General features: G+C 44.7%; 1 protein-coding gene and 1 long non-coding RNA gene across 25 annotated transcripts; both read right to left on the bottom strand.

The window, feature by feature from the left end:
• On the bottom strand, nucleotides 1–27,245 carry LOC109774684 (senescence-associated protein OSA15, chloroplastic). Of its 24 annotated transcripts, none has more exons than XR_012187577.1 (16): nucleotides 26,891–27,132; nucleotides 25,787–26,212; nucleotides 25,198–25,368; nucleotides 25,003–25,076; nucleotides 24,842–24,930; nucleotides 24,665–24,736; nucleotides 19,217–19,285; nucleotides 7,575–7,621; nucleotides 7,328–7,409; nucleotides 7,180–7,248; nucleotides 6,996–7,099; nucleotides 2,023–2,079; nucleotides 1,871–1,955; nucleotides 1,688–1,779; nucleotides 1,297–1,372; nucleotides 1–377 (listed from the first exon to the last, which is right to left on the bottom strand). XR_012187577.1 is itself a non-coding variant. In XM_020333443.4 (16 exons), exons 2-15 carry the CDS (start codon nucleotides 26,101–26,103, stop codon nucleotides 1,323–1,325), a joined length of 1,374 nt encoding a protein of 457 aa, XP_020189032.1. In that variant the 5' UTR covers nucleotides 26,104–26,212; nucleotides 26,891–27,132; the 3' UTR covers nucleotides 1–377; nucleotides 1,297–1,322. The 24 variants fall into 24 exon arrangements, 18 of the variants coding, with proteins under 18 accessions (XP_020189032.1, XP_020189026.1, XP_073357386.1 ...); XR_012187578.1 differs by having other exon boundaries at nucleotides 1,688–1,759; XR_012187581.1 differs by having other exon boundaries at nucleotides 24,842–24,918; nucleotides 26,891–27,127.
• On the bottom strand, nucleotides 12,714–16,628 carry LOC141025601 (uncharacterized). The gene is made up of 3 exons (XR_012187583.1): nucleotides 16,463–16,628; nucleotides 15,589–15,783; nucleotides 12,714–15,504 (listed from the first exon to the last, which is right to left on the bottom strand). It is a non-coding gene; the product is annotated as an uncharacterized lncRNA (long non-coding RNA).
• Nucleotides 27,246–27,625: the final 380 nt, after the last annotated feature.

Below are 27,625 nucleotides of genomic sequence, written 5' to 3'. Positions count from 1 at the left end.
GGAGGAAATGAGTTCTCATTACACCACTTCACATTTGTTTAGCACTTACCAGGTACCTTGACATGCCTTCTCGTGAGGTAGTCAACAAGCAGCACATTTTATGCTGCGACGTAACACAGAGAAATGCAGTCGACTCAGTTACACATTTTTCGGTTCCTATTACAGTATGTACGTGTTGAGCCATTCATCTGATTTACACCTCACGTGGTGATATCATCTGCTACTCAACTGTCGCTGTCAGTCTCTTCGGAAATCAAGTTTTGGTTCATGACAAACCTCAGACTGTCACCCTCTTCAAGCTCCCACTGCTTTCTGAGTTCGCCAATGGCTCTTGCTGCAGAGCTAGCTACAGCGGGATTGGAATCTTGAGCCAATCTCTGCAGTTAAAAGAAGGGTTGACCAATACTTAAGGAATCTGATAACACTGAACGTCAGGTACGAGCACATGGCAAATCAAACGTTTTCGGTGGCAAGTTTAGTGACACGAAGATGGCAACTTTAGTTGGCATGCCAACTTCGTGCTTCAGTTTATTTTTTGACAGAAAATTGTGTGTCAACTAAATTGCCATCCTTGCATCACTAGAATTGCCATAAAAAACGTTCGATTTTCCATGCGCTCATACCTGACGTTAGGTACTTATCATTTTCGATATTTAAAGGAAAACACTGAAACAACTTAACTTTCCAAAGTAAAACCAATAACTACAGCTCATGTAATGATAAGTGAGAATTATATAGACAGGGCTTCTCTTTGAAAGGGATGGGGCTTTGATGGTGGAAAAGCGTACAAATAGATCCAATGGCTTGAAGTTTTCATGGTGGAGAAGCGTAAGAATAGATGACATCTTAAAAGAGAACTAGATAATTGCCTATGGGTTGCGACGGGGGCATAAATATTCTAGTCCCTTGGATCCATATTACTGTACTAAACCAGCGACAAGTAATATGGGCTGGAGGGAGTATTAGAGTAGCCTCTGATTCACATGCCCACATTAATTTGGGTAGCTGTTGTTTTGGTCTAGTCATATAGACTTGTAAAGTTATAACTCTAGTGTTTCTATCAAATGCGTCGAGATGCATGTTTTGCGTTTTCTTTGGAAAAAAATGTAAATTTACTCAAAATTGCATGTCATGTCAAATGTCCGGAACATCACCTATTTACAATCTGACAGAGTAACAGAGCACAGATTGATTGGGGATCTCAGTGGTTCAAGCCACGTATAAGAAATTCAGACATGAAGAACCCAACAGTTATATGGTTCACCTTTTGATAACAGATGAGGGATTTATGCTAACCTGTAATGCGCCCATCCCAGCATTCCCTAGGGTCCACATGGATGGAGCTGCAGCCAATGCATTAGCCAAAGCTTTCCTACAAGGAGCAAAAGAAAATAATTGACACTATTTCAACATATAACACCAAAATAGTATAGAACACAACACAGCTCAGTGGTCGGGCCACTGAGCAACAAAGGTTCGCAAATCATATTGTTAATCTTTGTTCTTCATTATCCAATTGTGAGAGGAATTGGGATGAATTTGAATTTGTGAGTCAACTAGTAAACTCTGTCCTTTCCTGCAGTAATTCCAGCAATCTACTTATTCATTTTAATTGCTATTTGTAGATCCATACAAAGAAAAGGCTCACTCCTAGCTACCATCCGGCTCAAGTTCAAACCGGTCTCACCATGACCAGGAAGACCTCGAGCCCTCCCGCGCTCCAAACCCTCCTCGCGGCAACAGACCACAAGACCGAATCCTAGAACGTGAACGAGGACACTGTGAAACTCAAGAGCAACGTGTGAATAAAAACCGTGAATGCCAAATGCGTCACGAAGAATAAAGGCGCCATCAACAAGAAGAGTGTCACCTACAGGATGAAGAGAGCAATGAGCACCACCGAGAAGAAGCTCGTCAAGCCAATCAAGAAAATCAAGCGCATCAAGCTCTTCGTGCTAAAAAACATGAATATGAAGAGCACACCCATCAAGCAAGAGAAGTGGACAAGAGGGAGAAGCTTGCCTTGAGCAACGACACAAGATGCGACGCATGGGCAATGCACTTTGCATTGATGGCCAACTGCACAATGAAGAGCATGAAGAAAAACCACGTCTCCATAACAAGAACAATGTTAACCTCGCAACCATCATAAAGCAGAGGAAAGTCTTGGCAAGCTCAAGTTCACAATGACTAAGTTATCCGGCGGCATTGACCCCGAGGAATACATATCATGGGCCCTCAAGGTGGACAAGATCTTCGAGTCCACGACTTCAACAAGCCGAAGGCGATTGCCATGGCCTCCCTCGAGTTCGACGAGAATGCACTCATATGGTGGGACAAGTACAATAACTTCGACAAGAGAAAGGAGAAGCCCTCATTGCCACTTGGGATGCGAAGAAGCAAGTCATGAGAGCAAGATTTGTGCTCACACACTATAGATGCGACCTCTTCAAGAAGCTCCAAGTTCTCAAGCAAGGGACCAAGACCATCGAAGAGTACTACAAGGAGATGGAAATAGCAATGATCCACACTAATGTCAAGGAGTTTGATGAGCAAACAATGGCACCCTAATCACCTCATCAAGAAAATTGCGGGCTTTCAACCCTACAACAACTTGCATGAGTTGGTACACCAAGCAACAAAGGAGGAATGTCAAGTCCAAGATGACATAAACTCTCAGGCAAAACCAAGCATGGCGCCTTATACTCGAGCTACACCCTCTATTGGTGCTCCTTCAAGCTGCAAAGCACTGACGACTTCTTCAAGTCGCCCTCCTACAAGTTCTTCCAAGCCTGGAACTACACAAGTGCAAGTGCTCCAAGGGACTCTACTGACAAAACAAGCCAAATTGAGTGCTTCACATGCAAAGGCCGTGGGTAGAAGTACTATGTGTGCCCACCAAGCACATTATGGTGATCAATGAAGATGAAGAATACGAATCTATGAGTGAAGGACAATTGGAAGCTTTGCAACGTGTTGCTCAACATCAACAAGTAAACAAAGCCAAAGATGTTCATGTCTTTTGTGAGAATGATTCGAGTCCAGCTCTGCTTGTCTCCAAGATCTTAATTCTTGAACAAGAAGATGATAATGATCAACGATGTCACGTCTTCCATACCAAGATGTAATAGTTGGTGGGTCATGAGAATCTCAAGTTATATATATCCAACTATTAGAAGCAACTTTTTGGGTCTCCGGTGGACAACGCGGTGGACCTAGATGAGCATGTAGTCGAGGGTATTCCTCAGTTGAGGTCAGATGAGCATGAGATTTTGTCTGCACCTTTTACTGAGAAGGAGGTTTTTGAGGCGATCGCTCAAATGAAACCGAATAAAGCTCAAGGACCAGATGGGTTCCCGGCAGAATTCTATAAGAAATGCTGGCATATTGTGATAGATGATCTTATGCCTATGTTTCATGACTTCTTTAATGGGCATCTGCAGCTCTTCCATCTAAATTTTGGCACGATAATGTTGCTGCCAAAGAAAGAGGAAGCAATTCGCATCGAGCAATTCAGGCCCATATGTCTCTTGAATGTAAGTTTCAGGATATTTACGAAAGTGGCCACCAATAGATTGACGCGGATTGCCCATTCGGTAGTGCAACCAAGTCAGACAACCTTTATGCCTGGAAGACACATCCTAGAAGGGGTTGTTGTCTTACACGAAACTTTACATGAAATCCATTCGAAGAAACTCGATGGTGTGATCTTCAAAGTAGATTTTGAGAAGGCATATGACAAGGTTAAATGGCCATTTTTACAGCAAGCCATGCGCGTGAATGGCTTTAATGGGGCATGGAGGGATCAGGTGGATTCTTTTGTCCAGAAAGGTAGTGTTGGGATAAAGGTGAATGATGACATTGGTCATTATTTTCAAACGCATAAAGGCCTAAGACAAGGAGATCCGATGTCTCCAATTCTGTTTAACATTGTGGCAGACATGTTGACAGTTCTCATAGGTCGGGCCAAGGAGAAAGGCTTGGTAGGTGGTCTAGTTCCCCATCTGGTGGAGGGGGCATCTCTATCCTACAATATGCGGATGACACTATTATCTTCATGGAGCATGATCTTGCTAACGCGAGGCATATGAAACTAGTGTTGTGTCTGTTTGGACAACTGTCTGGTCTAAAGATAAACTTCCACAAGAGTGAATTGTTCTGCTTTGGTAGGGCCAAAGATGAACAAGACAACTATAGGCAATTGTTCGGTTGTGAACTGGGGTCATTACCGTTCAACTATCTAGGCATTCCTATACATCATAGGAAGTTAACTAATAAGGAGTGGAAATGTATCGAGGATCGATTCGAGAAGAAACTAAGCTGCTGGAAGGGTAAGCTTATGTCATATGGAGGACGGCTAGTATTGATAAATTCGGTACTCACGAGTATGCCAATGTTCCTTTTGTCTTTCTTTGAGGTGCCTAAAGGGGTACGAAAGAGATTAGACTTCTATCGATCTCTTTTTTTCTGGCAGTCAGACGAGGTTAAGACAAAGTATCGCCTGGCAAGATGGGATATTATTTGTCGACCAAAGGACCAGGGGGTCTTGGGATAGAGAACCTCGAGATTAAAAATAAATGCGTGTTGAGCAAGTGGTTATATAGACTATCACAGGAATCGAAGGGTATGTGGGCACAAATCCTGAGAAATAAATACTTGCACTCTAAAACCCTTGCTCAGGTTACCGTAAGACCTAATGATTCCCCATTCTGGAAGGGGCTCATGAGAGTGAAAGAAACCTTCTTCCATAGGGTGAAGTTCATTGTTAGGGATGGTACAACAACAAGGTTTTGGGAGGATACTTGGTTAGGTAACACGCCGCTAGCTCTCCAGTATCCTTCCCTGTATCATACTGCTCAATGTAAGGAGGATTACGTAGCAACGGTTTTGCAGACGGTACCTTTGAATATCCAATTCAGGAGGTCTCTAGTAGGAGAACGATGGAATTCCTGGTTACACTTAGTGAGAAGGTTGATGGACGTTCAACTCTCAGATCAGGGAGACACCTTGAGCTAGAAGCTAACGGGTAATGGAGTGTTCACGGTCAAATCAATGTACTTAGACCTCATTAATTCTGGCCCAATCCCAAGATCGATACACATTTGGAAAGTCAAGGTTCCCTTGCGAATTAAAATTTTCATGTGGTTTGTGCACAAGCAAGTGATCCTTACCAAAGATAACTTACTAAAGCGATGATGGGTAGGCAGTTCACGATGTTGCTTTTGTGTTCATGATGAAACAATTCAACACTTATTTCTTGATTGCCCTCTCGCGAAGTTACTTTGGCGGTCCGTTCATATCGTTTTTAATATTTTTCCTCCAGCTAGTATTGACGCGTTGTTTGGGACGTGGCTAAATGGAGTGAACCCTGAGATTGCGTCTAGTATTCGGATTGGAATATGCGCACTTCTTTGGGCTATATGGAACTGCAGGAACGATATGATTTTTAACAGACTTCATATGATTAACTTCTTGAAGGTTATCTTCAGGGCTACAGCATGGATCCATACGTGGTCGCTACTCACTCCTACGGGATCCAGGGAGCATTTGGCTACTGGGTGCAACCGGGGGGAGATGGTAGCACGGGCTATCTTCAACCGGTTTGGATGGCGGTCGCATAATAGGATAGGTCCTTAATGCCCTTCCGTCCAGCCGGTTATGGCTTTGAGTTGCTTATTTTTGTTTCGCTCCTTCTGTGAGCTGTACTTTGCATACCAGACTATTTACTTTGTTGAACTTGATCTAATAAAGTGGCCGCATGCATCTTTTCGATGCAGAGGCCGGGGGATGACCTCCTTTTCAAAAAAAATACCAAGGCCGGCATCAATGGAAGAACAACCAAAGTGATCATTGATGGTGGTAGTTGCCACAGCTTGGCAAGTGAAGAACTTTGCTCCAACTTGTGTTTCGAGTACAAGTGTCGTCCTCAACCAGACAAGGTCTAGTGGCATAGTGACACCGGCACTTCAAGGTAGAGCACACTGTTAAATTATGACCCAAATTCTACCGTATTGGACTAGACGTAGTACAAATAGTATGGGCCTTTGCGGTCGTACCGACCCATACGAGTACAACTCTCTTACTTGTCCTCCAAGGACTCTCATGTATTGCCCTCATATATACCCCATGTATAGTCGCACCTAAAGACGGTCTGTCATCTCGTGCTTGTAGTACTCCTCCATCATAGTGATTGCGCCTTCATGCGTCCGTGGTTTTCTCCCGCAAGGGTTTCCACGTAAAAATCCATGTGCTCTCGTGTCTCGTTTATTCCCGTTTTATCTAACAAGTGGTATACAAAGCAAGGTTTAGATACGAGATTGAGACAAGAGAATTAGGGTTTCGTCGTGTGCGCCGCCGCCAGCTGCAAGTCGCCGAGACCGACTGGAAGATTCGCTTCGCACCGCTGCAGAAATCCAGCCTAGTCTCATTTACCGGATCAAAGGCAGATTGTTTTTTGGTGCGCCACTGTCAAGTCGCATGCGAACCGCCGAGCCGCAGTTGCTGCTGTCCCACGCGTGAATCAAGTCACCATCCACCACGGTTTCAAGTTACGAGGAGATCAAGCTCAGTTTGTCCGCTCGTTCCACGGAGATTTAGTACTACCTGATCAACTAGTACTAGTACTTCTTGTGATTCCTCCCATTTTCCCTCATGTTCTTCCTAAATCCGCCTCCATTTCATGAAGATCGGGCCACCCTAACGACTTGCACAGTAACCGTAAAAGCAGCTCCAGAACTAGTTTCGGCGGGCGTTCTGGTATAGAGTAAGTAGGGCACCCATGTGTGGTAGTCTTTAGTGATGTGACCAAAATGAAATTGTATGTTTTGATGCACGGACAAATTTGTGTTTCAATGAGATTCTGCAATAGCTTATTAGTCTAAAAGTTATAACTGATTATGAGAAGATGAACGTAAACTACAAATAGCACCTGGTTACAGATTAGATTAAAGAAAGGAAAATGCAGTAAAATAAAGTCACAAAATGCTGCTATGCACCTGGTATTAACATCTGGAGAGCTTGAACATTCAACTATCAAGGAAACACTCTTTTTCCCATCCATAGCATCCAGGTCAATAAGAGCCGCTACTAATAATTCAAGCTTCATAAACAGAAAAAAGATTATTGGAACATGAATATAGCAAAGTTCATGTTTTACATATGAGTTTAAACATGGTTCACCTCCTCAGGATTGGTGTAGTCGATACCATCAGCCTCAGATAAGGCAGATGCCATATTAAGATATGCATCCTGTGAACAAAAAAATTAAGGAAATGTTAGCAAAGCAACGACCATGCTGCTACAAGTAACAAGTTACTGAACATACAACCTCTATGGCAGCAATTTGATCAGTAGAAACTTCACGAGGGAACAACTTAAGAATCTTCCCATTTTTCTCCAGTGTGATGAACCTTGTCAAATTTGCAAGGGAAATGAACCATCCATTGGAAGTTTGCGAGTAAACATATAGTTTAAATAAGACTAATCCATAGTGAATATGCAATAGGGATAAGTTACTCCTTAAACATTATTTTGCTTTACAGAACTTGCATCTACAATTCATAAGAAAAACTTACTGATATTGTAGTTTGGTTGCCATCATGTCATGAATATCCCGGACAAACTGTATTAAATATTATAATATTACATGCAAGTATAAGGATCAATAAACAGGATGCCATTGATGTAATAGCTGCATGATATGGCAAGTAAGGATAATTGACTAAATTAGTTCGTATAATCCGGATCTAAACTATAAGTGATTGTTTTGCCCAATAAATGCCTTGTTCATTTATCATAGATATTAGTAAGTTGTGATCATGTATATAATAGGAATAAATGGACTAGGTGTCACTAGGCATCACATATACTATTATCCAAGTAGCAAAGTATAAACAGCGAATCTCTTGGCTAGCTACTTGTCGATGTGCTCTGAGAGTGGCAGATAGAGATGGTAGCACACCAGACAAGCGATGTACCCAGGTTCAGGCCCTCCTTGGAGAGGTAACACCCTACTCCTGCCTGTGGTGGTTGTATTGCTCGAGTGCTCGTCACCGATCGAGAAGATCGTTGGAGAGAGATGTTTCTCGGATTACAAATTCATGGTCACGGGCTAGTGTGTCTTGGATCTCTCCCTAGAAGGCCCTAGCTTTCCTTATATACCTGGTCAAGCTGGGGTTACATGGCTCGGGTTAGACTAAAGGTGGGCTCGTGCCGCCAGGCCGGGCCGGACCATGTCATGCGTATGTGGATCTCACATTGCCTTGCATCTCAAGTTGGTGCGGCATCCAGTTGGCTCTTGGGCCCGAGTGGTTGACACAACCCACTCGAAGATGATGTGCTAGTCCCTTGCCTGGCCGGCAGTGTTCGGGTGTCATATCCTTGTCAATAGCCCCCAAGTTCAGCATGATCTTCCTGCTGGAAGGTCACCCCGGACTTGTTGAAATTCCTACAAGAGAGAGGGAGAGAGAGAGAGGGAGAGAGGAAGAGAGACAGAGAGATAGAGCGAGAGAGAGACCCAACGTTACTCTGTCACATCTAGGCATGCAGTTGGAATCCCGAATCCCGAATGCCGCCTGGGAGACCGAAATAGGCCACTTCCAGGGCTAGGTGAGAGAGAGAGAGAGAGAGAGAGGAGAGAGAGAGAGAGAGGAATCCCGAATGCCGAATGCCGCCAAATAGGTCGCTTCCAGGGCTAGGAGTGAATGCCCGCAGCTTGCAAGGCTCAGATTTTGCATGGAGGCATGGTTCACTAAGCGCCTCCTTAACCGTATTGCGGCAATTGGGCGCTGGGGCTAAAATCTTCGCACCATATTGGCGGTTCTAGGTCAAATGGTCATGTGGAGAGGAAAAGATTCCCATTGTACCAACCTCTCCGATTGATTGGTTGGCGATCAAAACTGCGTGCATTGGTTGGGTTGCCCCGATGCCCAATGCCAACCATTCATGGCGTCATTGGAGCGTGACCTGTGTTTTATGAGGAAGTCGTCGAGAGCGGTGCTCAACACACATAACATTTAGTGTTTCCGCTTTCGATGTTCCACGACTCCCAATAGTCCGAGCCTTACCAAGTCCCTCCGACTCTGATTCCCGTCCTCTGGTCGAGTCGGGCTCTAGGAAGGTGGGAGAGTGACTCTCCTCTTGAGTTTATTCAAGTGAGAGTGAATGATTTACATGCCCATGGAGGGGCTTATATAGCCTATGGGTCCTTGACAATAACCGATGCTACGCTTAAAAAGAGGTGGGAGGGTAGAACGAGGTGATCTTTGGTCCATGAGTCCATGGGCTCCTAGTTGGGCTAGGAGGGGAGTTGTAGCACATGGAAGTTAGATTTTGTCAACCATATGAAGGCTTTCTTGCTTGGGCTTTGGGCTTCTTTGGTCTTTTGCCTTCATCTTTGACTTGTTCTTTTATGTGTTCTCCTTTTGACTTGTTGACCATAAAGACTTTCTTTGACTTTCCTTTACCAGGGTAGCTTGTCTGGAGCCATGGTAGATCGCTTGGACTTTCGTTGACCTCCCTGACTTGTGTTGACTGCTTTTGTTTTTTGTTGACCGGCCACGTGGATTGCTATGTAAGACTTAGGTGGGACCCCCAGTATAACTTTAGTTATTCCCTCAACAGTGAGATAGTGTTAGAATGCCATATTAATTGATTCAGTAAAAGCTGCAAGCTTGCATAAGCAAAGGCTGAGAAATTATACAACGTGTTTGCAAAACTGAAGATAATTGGTTTAGTGTTATTTCATTCTAAATTTTTGTCCTGAATGCAGGCTCAGTATATAATGAGTCCGCGGTTGGGGACGTACCCCAGCTTAGCACAGACAAGAATGAGATATGGTCTGCTCCATTTACTGCGAAAGAGGTGTTTGAGGCTGTCACACAAATGAAACACAATAAGGCTCCTGGTCCGGATGGTTTTCCAGCAGTGTTTTATAATAGATGCTGGCATATCATCAAGGATGACCTCATGCCTATGTTCCATGAATTGTTTAACGGCAGCCTACAACTTTTTCACCTAAACTTTGGAACAATAACGTTGTTGCCAAAGAAGGAGGAGGCTGTGTGCATTGAGCAGTTCAGGCCGATTTGCCTACTCAATGTGAGTTTCAAAATTTTCACTAAGGTAGCCATGAACAGGCTGGCGCAGATTGCCCATTCGGTGGTGCACCCAACACAGTCTGCATTCATGCCGGGGAGACACATCCTAGAAGGGGTGGTTGTCTTACACAAAAATCTGCACGAAATCCATTCAAAGAAACTTGATGGGGTTATCTTCAAAGTGGATTTTCGAGAAAGTGTACGATAAGGTCAAATGGCCCTTCCTCCAGCAGGCCTTACGCATGAAGGGGTTTGACAATGCCTGGAGGAAACAGGTCGACACCTTCATTCAAAAAGATAGTGTTGGAATTAAAGTGAATGATGACATAGGTCATTATTTTCAGACGCATAGGGCTTACGACAGGGAGACCCGATGTCTCCTATTCTGTTCAGCATAGTAGCAGATATATTGGCAGTCCTTATCGGTCGGGCCAAGGAGAATGGCCAAGTAGGAGGACTAGTTCCGCATCTTGTGGATGTGGGAGTATCCATACTACTGTACGCTGATGATACTATTATATTCATGGAACATAATCTCGCAAAGGCTAGAAACATGAAGTAGTACTTTGCCTATTTGAACAATTGTCTGGACTGATAGTTAATTACAAGAGTGAATTTTTCTGTTTTGGGAGGGCCAAAGAAGAACAAGATGCGTATAGATAACTGTTCGGATGTGAAATGGGTTCCCTACCATTCTCGTACCTAGGGATACCAATTCACCATCGGAAATTATCGAATAAGGAGTGAAAAGTGCCTTGAAGATCGATTTGAGAAAAAACTAAGCTGCTGGAAGGGCAAGCTTATGTCATATGGGGGCCGGCTAGTGTTGATAAATTCAGTTCTAACTAGTATGGCGATGTTACTCTTATCTTTCTTTGAAGTTCTGGTTGGGGTACGAAAAAGATTAGATTTTTATCGATCTCTTTTTTTCTGGCAATGTGATGAAGTAAAAACGAAATACAGATTGTCCAGATGGGATATAATTTGCGGACCCAAACACCAAGGTGGTGATGGAAATTTTCCCTAGAGGCAATAATAAAATGGTTATTATTATATTTCCTAAATCACGATAAAGGTTTGTTATTCATGCTAGAATTGTATTGACCGGAAACTTAAATACATGTGTGGATACATAAACAAATACCATGTCCCTAGTGAGCCACTACTAGACTAGCTCGTTGATCAAAGATGGTTAAGGTTTCCTAACCATAGACATGAGTTGTCATTTGATAATAGGATCACATCATTAGGAGAATGATGTGATGAACAAGACCCATCCGTTAGCTTAGCATATTGATCATTCAGTTTATTGCTATTGCTTTCTTAATGTCAAATACATATTCCTTCGACTATGAGATTATGCAACTCCCGGATACCGGAGGAATACCTTTTGTGCTATCAAATTTCACAACGTAACTGGGTGATCATAAAGATGCTCTACAGGTATCTCCGGTGATGTATTATGGAACGAGTAAAGAGACTTGCCGGTAACGAGATTGAACTAGGTATGAAGATACCAACGATCGAATCTCGGGCAAATAACATACCAATGGACAAAGGGAATTACGTATGTTGTCATAAGGTTCGACCGATAAAAATCGTTGTAGAATATGTAGGAGACAATATGCGCATCCAGGTTCCGCTATTGGTTATTGACCGGAGAGGTGTCTCGGTCATATCTACATAGTTCTCGAACACGTAAGGTTCGCACGCTTAACGTTCATTGACGATATAGTGTTATATGAGTTATATGATTTGGTGACCGAATGTTTTTCAGAGTCCCGGATGAGATCACGGACATGACGAGGAGTCTCGAAATGGTCGAGAGATAAAGATTGATATATGGGACAATGGTATTCGGACACCGGAAGAGTTTCGGAGTGCACCGCTTGGTCATCGGGTCACCGGAAGGGGTTCCGGACACCCCTGGTAAGTGTATGGGCTTAGTGGGCCAAACGAGGGGACAGACCAGCCCACTAGGGGGCTGGTGGGCCCCTCTACATGGCTGGCCAGCCCTAGGGGAAGGAAAGGGGAGGGGTGGCCCCTCCTGCCTTTCCCTCCTCGGGAGAGAAAGGAAGGGGGGGGGGGGCGCCTCCTTCTCTTACCTTCCTCCCGCACTCATATATGGAAGGGGGGCGGCTTGGGGAAGTCCCCAAGTAGGATTCGACCCTACTTGGGGCGCCCCTTGGCTTCTCCCCTCTCCCCCCCACCTATATATATGTGGGAAGGGGGCGCCTAGCACAACTAGAACAATTGCTTAGCCGTGTGCGGTGCTCCCTCCACCGTTTACACCTCCGGTCATATTTTTGTAGTGCTTAGGCGAATCCCTGCGGAGATAGCTTCACCATCACCGTCACCACGCCGTCGTGCTGCCGGAACTCATCCACTACCTCGCCGTCTTGCTGGATCAAGAAGGCGGAGGACGTCATCGAGCTGAACGTGTGCTGAACGCGGAGGTGACGTACGTTCGGTACTCGATCGGTTGGAACGCGAAGAAGTTCAACTACATCAACCGCTTTGTCAAACGCTTCCGCTTACGGTCTACGAGGGTACGTAGACACACTCTCCCCTCTCGTTGCTATGCATCTCCATGGATAGATCTTGTGTGTGTGTAGATTTTGTTTTGTTTTCCATGCAACATTTCCCAACAGTGGTATCCAAGCCAGGTCTATGCATAGATGATATGCACGAGTATAACACAAAGAGTATTGGCGGTGATAGTCATACTGCTTACCACCAACGTCTTATTTTGATTCGGCGGTATTGTGGGATGAAGCAGTCCGGACCAACCTTACATGTCCACGCAGATGAGACCGGTTCCACCGACTGACATGCAACTAGTTTTGCATAAAAGGTGGCTGGCGGGTGTCTGTTTCTCCTACTTTAGTTGAATCGAATTTGACTACGGTCGGTCCTTGAAGAAGGTTAAAACAGCAAACTTGATAAATCAACGTTGTGGTTTTTGCGTAGTTAAGAATTGTGTTGCTAAAAGCCCATAGCAGCCACGTAAAACTTGCAACAACAAAATAGAGGACGTCTAACTTGTTTTTGCAGGGCATGTTGTGATGTGATATGGTCAAGATATGATGTGATATATGTTGATGTATGAGATGATCATGTTTTGTAGTATCGACAACCGGCAGGAGCCTTAGGGTTGTCTCTCTATTGTATGAAGTGCAAGCGCCATGTAATTGCTTTACTTTATCACTATGCGTTAGCGATAGTTGTAGAAGCAATAGTTGGCGTGATGACCTCGAGCAACGACACTACGATGGAGATCAAGGTGTCAAGCCGGTGACAATGGAGATCATGACAATGCTTTGAAGATGGAGATCAAAAGCACAAGTTGATGATGGCCATATCATGTCACATATTTTGATTGCATGTGATATTTATCCTTTATGCATCTTATTTTGTTTAGAATGGCGGTAGCATTATAAGATGATCCCTTCACTAAATTTCAAGATAAAAGTGTTCTCCTCGAGTATGCACCGTTGCCAAAGTTCGTCGTTTCGAAGCACCACGTGATGATCGGGTGTGATAGACTCTACGTTCACATACAACGGGTGTAAAACAGTTTTGCACATGCAGAATACTTGGGTTAAACTTGACGAGCCTAGCATGTACAAACATGGTCTCGGAACACTGGAGACCGAAAGGTCTAACGTGGTCATATAGAAGATATGATCAACATAGAGATGTTCACCATTGATGACTACCCCATCTCACGTGATGATCGGACATGGGTCAGTTGATTTGGATCATGTATCACTTAGATAACTTGAGGGATGTTTATTTAAGTGGGAGTTCATTAGTAATTTGATTAATTCAACTTAATGTATCATGAACTTAGTCTTAATAGTGTTTGCATATCTATGTTGTAGTCAACAGCTCGCGATATAGCTCCCCTATTTTGATATGTTCCTAGAGAAAACTATGTTGAAAGATGATAGTAGCAATGATGCGGACTGGGTCCATGATCTGAGGATTATCCTCATTGCTGCACAGAAGAATTATGTCCTTGATGCACCGCTAGGTGACAGACCTGTTGCAAGAGCAGATGCAGACGTTATGAACGTTTGGCAAGCTCGATATGATGACTACTTGATAGTTTAGTGCGTCGTGCTTTATGGCTTAGAACCGGGACTTCAAAAATGTTTTGAACGCCATAGAGCATATGAGATGTTCCAAGAGCTGAAAATTGGTGTTTCAGACTCATGCCCGTGTCGAGAGGTATGAGACCTCTAACAAGTACTTTGCCTACAAGATGGAGGAGAATAGCTCAGCCAGTGAGCATGTACTCAGAATGTCTAGGTACTATAATCGCTTGAATCAAGTGGGAGTTAATCTTCCAGATAAGATAGTGATCGACAGAGTTCTCCAGTCACTATCACCAAATAATATGCAAGGAATGACTAAAATGATTTCCAAGCTCTTCGCGAAGCTAAAATCGGCGGAGGTAGAAATCAAGAAAGATAATAAAGTGTTAATGGTTAATAAGACCACTAGTTTCAAGAAAAAGGGAAAGAAAGCCCAAACCTAGACCCAAGCCTGAAACTGAGTGCTTCTACTGCAAAAGAAATAGTCACTGAAAGCGGACCAAATACTTGGCGGATAAGAAGGATGGCAAAGTGAACAAAGGTATATATGATATACATGTTATTGATGTGTACCTTACTAGTGTTCATTGTAGCCCCTGGGTATTTGATACTGGTTCAGTTGCTAAGTAACTCGAAATAGGAGTTGCAGAATGAACGGAGACTAGTTAAGGGCGAGGTAACGATGAGTGTTGGAAGTGATTCCAAGGTTGATACGATCACCATCGCACACTCCCTCTATCTTCGGGATTAGTGTTGAACCTAAATAAATGTTATTTGGTGTTTGCATTGAGCATGAATATGATTAGATCATGTTTATTGCAATACGGTTATTCATTAAGTCAGAGAATAATTGTTGTTCTGTTTACATGAATAAAACCTTCTGTGGTCATTCACCCAATGTGAATGGTTTATTGAATCTCGATCGTGGTGATACACATATTCATAATATTGATGCCAAAGATGCAAAGTTCATAATGATAGTTCAACATGTTTGTGGCATTGTCGTTTAGGTCATATTGGTGTAAAGCGCATGAAGAAACTCCATGCGGACGGACTTTTGGAATCACTTGATTATGAATCATTTGATACTTGTGAACCATGCCTCATGGGCAAGATGACTAAAACTCCGTTCTCCGAAACAATGGAGCGAGCTAATGACTTATTGGAAATAATACATACCGATGTATGTGGTCCGATGAGTGTTGAGGCACGCGGAGGGTATCGTTATTTTCTGACCTTCACAGATGATTTGAATAGGTATGGGTATATCTACTTGATGAAATTGAGTCAGACTCAAAGCCCGACCACTACAGAAGATAGAGAGAAAATAAAAGTCATTCCCTATGCCTCAGCCATAGGTTCTATTATGTATGCTATGTTGTGTACCAGACCTGATGTGTGCCTTGCCATAAGTTTGGCAGGGAGGTACCAAAGTAATTCAGGAGGGGATCACTGGACAACGGTCAAAATTATCCTTAGAGAACTAAGGACATATTTTCTCGGTTATGGAGGTGATAAAGAGTTCGTCGTAAAGAGTTACATCGATGCAAGCTTTGACACCGATTCGGATGACTATGAGTATCAATCTGGATACATATTGAAAGTGGGAGCAATTAGCTATAGTAGCTCCACGCAGAGCATTGTAGACATAAAAATTTGCAAAATACATACGGATCTGAATGTGACAGACCCGTTGACTAAACTTCTCTCACAAGCAAAACAAGATCACAACTTAGTACTCTTTGGGTGTTAATCACATGGCGATGTGAACTAGATTATTGACTCTAGTAAACTCTTTGGGTGTTGGTCACATGGTGATGTGAACTATGGGTGTTAATCACATGGCGATGTGAACTAGATTATTCACTCTAGTGCAAGTGGGAGACTGATGGAAATATGCCCTAGAGGCAATAATAAAATAGTTATTATTATATTTCCTAAATCATGATAAAGGTTTATTATTCATGCTACAATTGTATTGACCAGAAACTTAAATACATGTATGGATACATAAACAAATACCATGTCCCTAGTGAGTCTCTACTAGACTAGCTCGTTGATCAAAGATGGTTATGGTTTACTAACCATAAACATGAGTAGTCCTTTGATAACGGGATCACATCATTAGGAGAATAATGTGATGGACAAGACCCATCCGTTAGCTTAGCATATTGATCGTTCAGTTTATTGCTATTGCTTTATTAATGTCAAATACATATTCACTCGACTATGAGATTATGCAACTCCCGGATACCGGAGGAATACCTTGTGTGGTATCAAACGTCACAACGTAACTGGGTGATCATAAAGATGCTCTACAGGTATCTTCGAAGGTGTTTGTTGAGTTGGCATAGATCGAGATTAGGATTTGTCACTCCGAGTGTCGGAGAGGTATCTCTGGGCCCTCTCGGTAATACACATCATAAGAAGCCTTGCAAACAAAGTGACTAATGAGTTAGTTACAAGATGATGTATTATGAAACGAGTAAAGAGACTAGTCGGTAACGAGATTGAACTAGGTATGAAGATATCGACGATCGAATCTCGGGCAAGTAACATACCGATGGACAAAGGGAATTACGTATGTTGTCATAAGGTTCGACCGATAAAGATATTCGTAGAATATGTAGGAGTCAATATGCGCATCCAGGTTTCGCTATTTGTTATTGACCGGAGAGGTGTCTCGGTCATGTTTACATAGTTCTCGAACCCGTAGGGTCTGCACGCTTAACGTTCGTTGACGATATAGTGTTATATGAGTTATATGATTTGGTGACCGCACCGGAAGGGGTTCCGGACACCCCCGGTAAGTGTATGGGCTTAATGGGCCAAAGGAGGGGCCAGACTAGCCCACTAGGGGGCTGGTGCGCCCCTCTAAATGGCTGGCCAGCCCTAGGGGAAGGAAAGGGGAGGGGTGGCCCCTCCTGCCTTTCCCTCCTTGGGAGAGAAAGGAAAGGGGGGGGGGCGCCTCCTCCTCTTACCTTCCTCCCGCACTCATATATGGAAGGGGGGCGGCTTGGGGAAGTCCCCAAGTAGGATTCGACCCTACTTAGGGCGCCCCTTGGCTTCTCCCCTCTCCCCCCCACCTATATATATGTGGGAAGGGGGCGCCTAGCACAACTAGAACAATTGCTTAGCCGTGTGCGGCGCCCCCCTCCACCGTTTACACTCCCGGTTATATTTTCGTAGTGCTTAGGCGAATCTCTGCGGAGATAGCTTTTCACCATCACCATCACCACGCCGCCGTGCTGCCGGAACTCATCCACTACCTCGCCGTCTTGCTGGATCAAGAAGGCGGAGGACGTCATCGAGCTAAACGTGTGCTGAACGTGGATGTGCCGTACGTTTGGTACTCGATCGATGGAACGCGAAGAAGTTCGACTACATCAACCGCGTTGTCAAAGCTTCCGCTTACGGTCTACGAGTGTACGTAGACACACTCTCCCCTCTCGTTGCTATGCATCTCCATGGATAGATCTTGCGTGTGCGTAGAAATTTTTTTGTTTTCCATACGACGTTTCCCAACGGGTGAATTAGGGGTTGACAACTTAGAGGTTGTCTGTTGAGACCGAGGGTACATGGGTACAAATGTTGCGCAGTAAGTACCTACAATCTAAGACATTGGCCAAAGTTACTGTAAGACTTAATGACTCGCCTTTCTGGAAGGGGTTAATGAAGACGAAAGAAACCTTTATTCAGAGGGTGAAGTTTAACGTTGGTAATGGCAACGGTACTAGATTCCGGGAAGACACATGGTTAGGGGGGATGCCTTTAGCCCTACATTATCCCACGCTATATAATATTGTACAACGTAAGGAGGCCTACGCAGCTACAGTATTACAGTCGGTTCCACCAAACATTCAGTTCGGGAGGGCTTTAGTGGGGGAACGATGGCTCTCTTGACTTCATCTATTGCGTAGGTTGATGGATGTTCAACTCTCTCACCAACCAGATACCATCCACTAGAAATTATCCACGAACGGTAGGTTCACGGTGAAATCTATGTACTTGGACTTAATTAACTCTGGGCCAATAAGGAGATCACTTCGCATATGGAAGGTTAAAGTTCCGTTAAGAATCAAAATCTTCATGTGGTTTGTACACAAGGAAGTGATTTTAACCAAGGAGAACTTGATCAAGCGAAGATGGGTGGGTAGTTCATGATGTTGTTTGTGTGACCAGAATGAAACCATAAAACACCTCTTTCTCGATTGTCCTCTAGCCAAACTACTTTGGCGCACGATACATATAGCATTCAACGTTAGCCCTCCAATTAGTATCGACACGTTATTTGGGACGTGGCTAACCGGAGTGGAATCAAATATTGCGGGACATATTCGGATAGGGATATGTGCACTACTTTGGGCTATATGGAACTGCAGAAATGATATCATCTTTAATAGGAAAATTTTCATCAACTTTTTGCAGGTTATATATAGAGCCACTGCATGGATCCGTATGTGGTCCTTACTCATGCAGATTCAAGGGTGCTTTTGCCTATTGGGTGCAACCGAGACGGTAACACGGGTTATCTACAACCGGTTTGGATGGCGATCCAATAATAGGATAGGTGTTCAGTCATCTGGGCCTATTTTTCGCCGGTTGTGGCAGTTTTTGTTATCTTTGTCCGTTTTATGCTCCTTCTGTGAGCCTTTACTCAACTTAAGACTTTGTTTTGGATCTTCAGTTAAATAAAATGGCTGCATGCATCATTCTGATGTCCTCCTTTTCAAAAAGAAAAAAATAATAATAATCCGTTGCCAATTACACTTTATTTAACTTGTATGTTGTAACTATGTTAGATATCTCATTCAATGTTGCATTAGCTAATTGTGATTTTTCAGTATATATTGTCATTAGTACATCTAATAATGATTAATGAGGAAAATTAGCAAGTATAAGGAGGTTCCAGTGGGCACTGATGGATTTACCCTACTACTCTAATATTAAACGTCACTGTGTGATGAAACCCACAGGATTTAAAGATATTAGAGCTATATGGACACTTAATTAAGCTACCTTTAAAGCCATGAAAGCATCCTCCATGGCACGTCGTCGAACAACCATGTCAGCTCGTCGCAGATCTGCCTGGGTTTGCAAATAGCTGTTGTATTAGATCAGCATGAAACCATGTATTAAACAGTAACATACTGATAGCATATTAGCATGGTTATTAAATAATTTAAACGGGTACTACAATGACATAGATATGGTTGCAGCTTTATCGACAGTATGAATGAGAAATGTATGTTACTTAAATCTATTAACTACTTCCTACAAAATGAGTGAAGAAAGAATTTGTATATGTTAGAGTATTATATATATAGCCATGTAACCTTCTGTATTTACCCTATTGTATAAGGGTCTCCTGTATATATTCCACACCTGTACATGTATATATACTGGCCTATGGCCTCCTGGAAATACAAGTTGCATATTTCCTAACATGGTATTAGAGCTAGGTCATTTTTTTGCACGCCGGAACTCGTGCCATTGATCCGCTCCTGCTGCCGGTATCCTCTCCGGTTCTCTGGATTGCTTTCGATCCAGCCGCCGGTCGCTTGCCCCTCCCGATCGATCAGATTGAGTCGAGCCGTCGTCTACCGTTAGCTCCGCCCCGTCCCGCAGTTGGGCTTTGGGCCTCTCCCTATCTGGTCGTCGTCGCCCCGCAGTCGGCCTCTCCCGATCGATCGCTCTCGCCCCGCAGAACGGGCGTCTCCCGATCGATCCCCCCGCCCCCGCGCAGTCTTCGTTCGAGCCACCAGATCGCCCCGCCACCAACCGCAGTCTTCGTTCGAGGCAGCAGATTGCCCCGCCACCAACCCAGCCGCTGGATTCCTGCTGCTGGCTCTGTCCTCGTATGCCTGGTTCGCCCAGGCTCTAAGCCTCACGACCGAAAGCTGCTGTTGGCGGATTGTTGACGCAAAAAAAAAGTCTACACCGTCAAGCTATGTCACAGTTCCTCGCTGTCCGGTGATCTTTGATGGCACTAACTACATCGAGTTTGTTGGCTTCATGCGCATTCATATGCGTGGCATTCGTCTCTGGGGCGTTCTTTCTGGCGAGGTCCATTGTCCGCCGTGACCGGTTCCACCTGTGGACCCTACTCCGCCGACGCCACCGGTTCTTGCTGCCGATGCTGATCAAGCTGTGAAGGATGCAGCTAAGCTTGCAGATGACGCTGCCGTCCGTGCTTATGATGAGCAGGTTTCGACTTATGAGGAGGCTCTTCAGACTTATCATGGGGCTCTCTCTGCTTACACTCAGTGGCTTGATGAGGATGCCCGTGCCGCAGCCGTTCTCACTGCTAGTGTTCTGCCTCAGTTTGCCCCTACCGTATCTGAGATGTGGACCCGTCTCCGTTAGCGCTATCAGCCCTCTGGTGATGCCTTATATCTGTCTGTGGTCCGGCAGGAACATGCTCTTCAGCAGGGTGATTCCTGTGTTGACGATTTCTATGCACAGAGTTCTGCTATTTGGCGTCAGCTTGATTCTCTCCGCACTGTTGGTTGCCGTACTTGTCAGTGTTGCCAGGCTGTGCGGGCTGATTTGGAGTTTCATCGTGTATACGAGTTCTTATCTCGGCTCCGTAAGGAGTTTGAGCCCCGGCGTGCTCAGTTGTTTGCTCGTGGTCGTATCTCCCTCATGGAGGCACTTTCTGAGATTCGTGCTGAGGAGACTCGCCTACGTGGTGCTGGTCTACTTGAGGTTCCCTCTATGCTCGCTGCTCGAGTTCCTGTTATGTCGCCTGCTGCAACGGCTCCATCCCGCTCCAGTGCTCCTCCGCTCTTGCCTACTCCTACGGGCGGCCAGGGTGGGTCTCGTCCTCAATGCGGCTACTGTAATATGGATGGTCATGTTGAGTCTCAATGCTTCTAGAAGAAGAAACACCTGCGTAAGGCGCGATCATCAGCTTCAGGGACTTCTTCTACTTCGACATCTTCAGCCACCGCTTTGACTGAGCAGGATATTGTACGACTTAAGCGTCTGCTTGCCGCTTCCGGTTCCCCTTCGACGGGTACTGCAGATCTGTGACTGATGCTTCCCGCACTGAGCAACCACCCTCTACACAGTTAGGTACATCCTCGTGGGTTCTGGACTCCGGAGCTTATTTTCATATGTCTTCTCATTCTTCAAATTTGTCCTCTCTTAAATCGCTTGATTTTCCTGTTCATGTACTCACTGCTGATGGTACTCCTCTTTCTGTTGCTAGTCGAGGCAATCTTACCACATCTTCTTACTCTGTTCCTGATGTTGCTCATGTTCCTCGACTTACCATGAATCTTTTTTCTGCTGGTCAACTTACTGATTCTGGTAGTCACGTCATCCTTGACGTTGACTCTTGTTCTGTTCAGGATCGTCGAACGCACACTTTGGTTGGGGCTGGCCCTCGCCGCCGTGACTCTCAGGGTCTTTGGGAGCTAGACTGGCTTCATGTTCCTTCCGCTGCCACCACTATCGCTAGTCCATCCGCTTCTGTCGCTTCAGCTACCGGCTCCTTCCAGCAGTGGCATCATCGACTTGGTCATCTTTGTGGGTCTCGCTTGTCATCATTAGTTCGTCGAGGTCTTCTGGGGTCTGTCTCAGGAGATGTCTCTTTAGAGTGTCAGGGTTGTAGACTAGGAAAACAAATTCAGTTACCTTATCCTACTAGTGAGTCGGTGTCTCAGCGTCCTTTTGATTTGGTCCATTCTGATGTATGGGGTCCGGCTCCCTTCGCTTCGAAAGGGGGCCATCGATACTATATTATTTTCATAGATGATTTCTCTCGTTACACTTGGCTTTATTTTATGACTTCTCGTAGTGAGGTTCTTTCCATCTATAAGCGTTTTGCGGCCATGGTTCACACTCAGTTCTCTTCGCCTATTCGTGTGTTCTGTGCTGACTCCGCTGGCGAGTATATTTCCAAGATGTTACGTGGTGTTCTTGCTGAGCAGGGCACTCTTCCTCAGTTCTCTTGTCCTGGTGCTCATGCTCAGAATGGCGTGGCTGAGCGGAAGCATCGCCACCTTCTTGAGACGGCTCGTGCGTTGATGATCGCCGCTTCTCTTCCACCTCATTTTTGGGCCGAGGCTATCTTCACCTCCACCTATCTCATCAACCTTCAGCCGTCCGCTGCTCTCCAGGGTGGTGTTCCTTTCGAGCGTCTCTTTGATCATTCTCCTGCTTATTCGACGCTTCGCTTGTTTGGTTGTGTTTGCTATGTTCTTATTGCCCCTCACGAACACACCAAACTAACCGCTCAGTCTGTTGAGTGTGTTTTCTTAGGCTATAGTGATGAGCATAAGGGCTATCGTTGTTGGGATCCTATTGGTCGTGGGATGCGTATTTCTCGGGATGTGACTTTTGATGAGTCTCGTCCCTTCTACCCGCGTCCATCTTCCTCGACTTTTTCAGTGGAGGATATCTCTTTCCTCACTTTTCCCGACACACCTATCACTCCAGTTGAGCCCTTGTCTCTCCGTCTTGCTCACTCTACTTCTCCACCTCTTGCCGAGTTGTCGCCACCATCTCCCACGGTTTCCTCACCTCGCATGTCACCGGATTCTGCACCTTCATCCCCGGTGATTTCTTCGTCTCCACCTCCTGATTCTACCTCGGCTATTCCTCCTCGTACTCTTCCATCTTTTCCTCAGTATTACACTCGTTGTTCACATAATGTGGATGCGTCTGCTGATGTGCCATCCTCCTCGTCTCAACCTACCTATGGCTTGCGTCCTCGTCCGCTTCCGCCTGTTGATCGCCTTGGTTTTTCAACCGCTGGTGCTGCTGTTCTTGAGCCGACTTCTTATCGTTAGGCTGTTGTTCATCCTGAATGGCAGTTTGCGATGGCAGAAGAGATTGCTGCTCTTGAACGCACTGGTACATGGGATCTTGTTTCTCTTCCTCTAGGTGTCCGTCCCATCACTTGTAAGTGGGTCTACAAGGTGAAGACTCGCTCCGATGGTTCTCTTGAGCGTTACAAAGCTCGTCTTGTGGCTCGTGGCTTTCAGCAGGAGCATGCTCGTGATTACGATGAGACTTTTGTTCCTGTGGCCCATATGACCACTATTCGTACACTTCTTGCCGTGGCCTCTGCACGCCACTGGTCTGTATCTCAGCTTGATGTTAAGAATGCCTTTCTTAATGGTGAGCTGCGTGAGGAGGTATACATGCAGCCACCACCTGGGTATTCTGTTCCTGATGGCATGGTGTGTCGTCTTCGTCGCTCTCTCTATGGCCTTAAGCAAGCCCCCATGCCTGGTTTGAGCGTTTTGCCTCTGTGGTGACTGCCGCTGGTTTTTTAGCGAGTGCTCATGATCCAGCATTGTTTGTCCACCTTTCTTCTCGTGGTCGGACTCTTCTTCTTCTCTATGTTGATGACATGGTCATCACTGGCTACGATCCCGAGTATATTGCCTTTGTAAAGGCCCGTCTTAGTGAGCAGTTTCTTATGTCCGATCTTGAACCTCTTCGCTACTTTCTTGGGATTGAAGTCTCTTCTACCTCTGATGCCTTTTTTATATCCCAGGAAAAGTATATACAGGATCTTCTTGCTCGTGCTGCTCTTACCGATGAGCGCATTGTTGAGATTCCCATGGAGCTCAATGTTCACCTCCGTGATACTGATGGTGACCCCTTGCCTGACCCGACTCGTTATTGTCATCTTGTTGGGAGTCTTGTCTATCTAGCTGTCACTCGTCCGGATATCTCTTATTCGGTTCATATTCTGAGTCAGTTTGTCTCCGCTCCCACTTCGGTTCACTATAGTCACCTCCTTCGTGTTCTTCGATATCTTCGGGGCACAATCTCTCACCGTCTATTCTTTCCTCGCTCCAGCTCTTTACAGCTTCAGGCCTATTCGGATGCTACGTGGGCTAGTGATCCCTCCGATCGCCGTTCACTTTCTGCTTACTGTGTTTTTCTTGGTGGTTCTCTCATTGCCTGGAAGACGAAGAAACAGACTGCAGTTTCCCGTTCGAGTGCAGAGGCTGAGTTACGAGCTATGGCTCTTTTGACGGCAGAGGTGACTTGGTTATGGTGGTTACTTCAGGATTTTGGTGTTTCTGTTACTACACCTACTCTGCTCTTATCTGACAGGACAGGTGCTATTAGCATTGCGCGCGATCCTGTTAAGCATGAGCTCACCAAGCATATTGGTGTTGATGCTTTCTATGTGCGCACTGGTGTGCAGGATCAGGTTATTGCTCTTCAGTATGTGCCTTCCGAGTTACAGTTGGCGGATTTTCTGACGAAGGCCCAGACTAGAGCGCAGCATGGCTTCTATCTCTCCAAACTCAGTGTTTTTAATCCACCATGAGTTTGAGGGGGGTGTTAGAGTATTATATATATAGCCATGTAACCTTTTGTATTTACGCTATTGTATAAGGGGTTTCCTGTATATATTCCACACCTGTACATGTATATATACTGGCCTATGGCCTCCTGGAAATACAAGTTGCATATTTCCTAACAGTATAGACCTACCTCCAAAGCACCATCACTCCAATGTTGATCTGCTGCTTTCTTCAAGTCTGAATGAGCTCGCTCCTTCAATATCTGATTATGTACAGAGGTCAAATTAACATATTAGAAGTATAATGAAACCAATATAATACATAGATGGCATATGAAACATTCCATACGAACAGATCTAGTACATACTCTAGCGAAATTGGTTAGGTGGGCTGCCTGTTCCTTCACACTGTTATCAATCTTTCGGGTGTCCTTCCTTGCACGAGCTTTCAGGCAATCTTACATTTAGATGAGGAATTAAATCTTATGGAAGGAAAAACTTATAGCTTGTTATGTGAAAGAGCATGTACCATCAAGCTTGAGAAACCCCAACCCTAATACAGCAACATCCTTAGATGCACGTTTGTTCAACCTTGTGATGCCACTAAGAGTAAAAGGATTTCAGATATCAAAATTCAGAATAGCAATACAAATAAATACATTATTTCTACCAACGAAAACAATTACATGAGGGAATATCAATGATGCACAGGGAACAAGAGTACCGTGAAAGCAAAAGAATATCACTCTGAGCTCTTTCATTCACAAACTTTGCATCATTATAGACAAATTGGCACGCTTTAGACAGCCCTTGAGTAGAATATAGTGTTTTTTCCTGAGCTGCAACTTGACTATCTGAAAAATGTGACATTCCTCTTCGATGCTCATCAAAATCCCTGCAACAGAAGATTAAGAATATGGAACTAAAAATGACGAACTATATCTGCTTAATGACCATGTGCAGTTTACCATATATGATTTTAGAATTCTGGTACAGAACTTCAGTTTATGTTGGAAGAAACTAGACATTTCTTAAAATCATGAAAACTAGTATATAAAACTAGAGGAAGTCTTCTTTGACACTGAAATTGTTTCTTAGTCTTCAGCTGACTGAGTTTAATATTACAAGTCAAAAAAATAGGACGAAGCATTATGATAGCAGGCGTTAGCTTTACGATCATATATATTGCATGAGTTCAGTGTAAACGAAACAAAATACAGACAAAGTATTCAATATTATCTTTATTTTTCATGCTAACAAAGGTACATGGATTCTGACAGATTATTCATTTGTGTGCGAATGTGTGTGTGTACCTGTAAGGATTGTTGCCATCTTCAGGAATATTGCACTCTGTAGTTTCACTGCCACTACGAGAACCATAAGAATGGCACCGAACATTCGGACCTTGTTGGAGTAGGTAACCATTGGACTTTGCATTCGTTTTCCAATGCCTATCGTTTGGAAAGGACCTGATGATATGATATCCGTTCATCCACTTCCTTACCTCTACCTCTTGTGGTAAACAATCCGATGCTACACAGCGTAGTGCTTTCAGCTTACACGGCATTCTGTGTTTATCATTATAGCACACCCCACTAGATGCTATGGTACCAGATATTTGGCTAGCCATATGTGTCGAATCTGTATGTGTGCTATAGATTATGAACCTTTGGCCCGACAAAATCCCTATGCCTTCATTTAGCAGATTTTCAGCCAATGTGAAACTGATATTTCAGTACCTGATGTCAAAGACGGGCATTAGTTTCACGTCAAAACAAATGAATACACATAGACGAAGAGTCTACTTTGCAGTGCACAAACTTATGTCTACATAATACAGGTACAGATGGTCATTTCTAGACAAAATGTAAAAAAAAAACAGTTAATAAATGCATCAAAGGTGGCACATGGGGGATAATATAGGTGGTCGATGTCAGCAACTATATACTACTCCCTCCGATCCAAAATAAGTGTCACAGTTTTGAACTGGGTTAGTTCAAAACTGCGACACTCTTTATGGAAAGGAGGTAGTATATACTCCGTAGTTTCTTATTCTAATAACTGACGTGCATAGTATTGTCGGGATTACAGCTACACACGGAATGAAGTTGTACGCTTTGTGACACCATGAGAAATTATTTCTAGTTTAACATTTTTCTTTTGAGCCGCTAGTTTAACATTGTTGGGAGTGAACACATAGTGTGTGATTCATAACGCAGACCCCAAAAACAACACTGGCCTATCACAAATACAGTCTCACTCGAGAAACTGGCACACAAATCACACACGCTACCTGCAACACAGCACGCTCGGCAGTACGAACTACTATCATGGCATGCAGATGCAGGATCCATTGCTGTCTATGCCTAGCAAAGGAAACCACACATAGCGATGAGAAGGACAGCGCCTGCACTTACTGTTTCATGCGAAGGAGTTTGGAGACCGGGGAAGGACGAGAGGGAAGAGCATGGGGGGAGGGAGATCAAGCGCGATAGTAGAGGGAGCAAGGTAGGGGACGCTAAGGACGAACGAGTATGGGAAGGAGAATCCGGTGGCGCGTGGAGGCCACACATGTTAGGTGGCGAAGTGGCATGGCAGCCACCAGTTGTCCCTGCGGCGGGAGGGAAGCCAACGGCCTGGGACCGCGTTACTATGATCCGATATTCTGTGGCCACGATTTCATTGCCCTTGACAACAGCTTGACGGTTTGTCTAAAAAAAAACAGCTTGACGGTTAGCGCATCTCCCAACGCCGACCCCTAAGAGTATCTCCACTCGTTCAACGCCCCAGGAAGTAAAATAGTGCCTTTTGGATGCGAGCCGGCGTTATTTTCGCCGTGGGGCGGTCGGGTTCCTACCCGCCACCTCAAGTTGGCCCCAGACGCCCTTTTTTGAAATATAGTTTGGCTAAAATTTGAAGAATTTGGGCGAAATTAGGACGAAATTCATTCATATTTGTACATAATTTAAAGGACATGATCTAAACCCTAAAACTACGTCGCTCGCCGCCCCGAGCCTTCTACATGCCGAGGAGCCTGTAGAAGTTGGTGTAGTCGTCGTCGTCGTCGCCCCGCACGCCGCTGCCGTCCCTGCTGCAGCCCTGCCCTGGGTCGTCGTGGCGGACGGGGTTGGACGGCCCCGACGCCTCCTCGT

Source organism: Aegilops tauschii, chromosome 6 (assembly GCF_002575655.3).
Source record: "Aegilops tauschii subsp. strangulata cultivar AL8/78 chromosome 6, Aet v6.0, whole genome shotgun sequence".
NCBI classification, from domain to species: Eukaryota; Viridiplantae; Streptophyta; class Magnoliopsida; order Poales; family Poaceae; genus Aegilops; species Aegilops tauschii.
The sequence above is the reverse complement of the archived record's forward strand: the minus strand, read 5'-3'. Positions and strand labels throughout refer to the sequence as shown.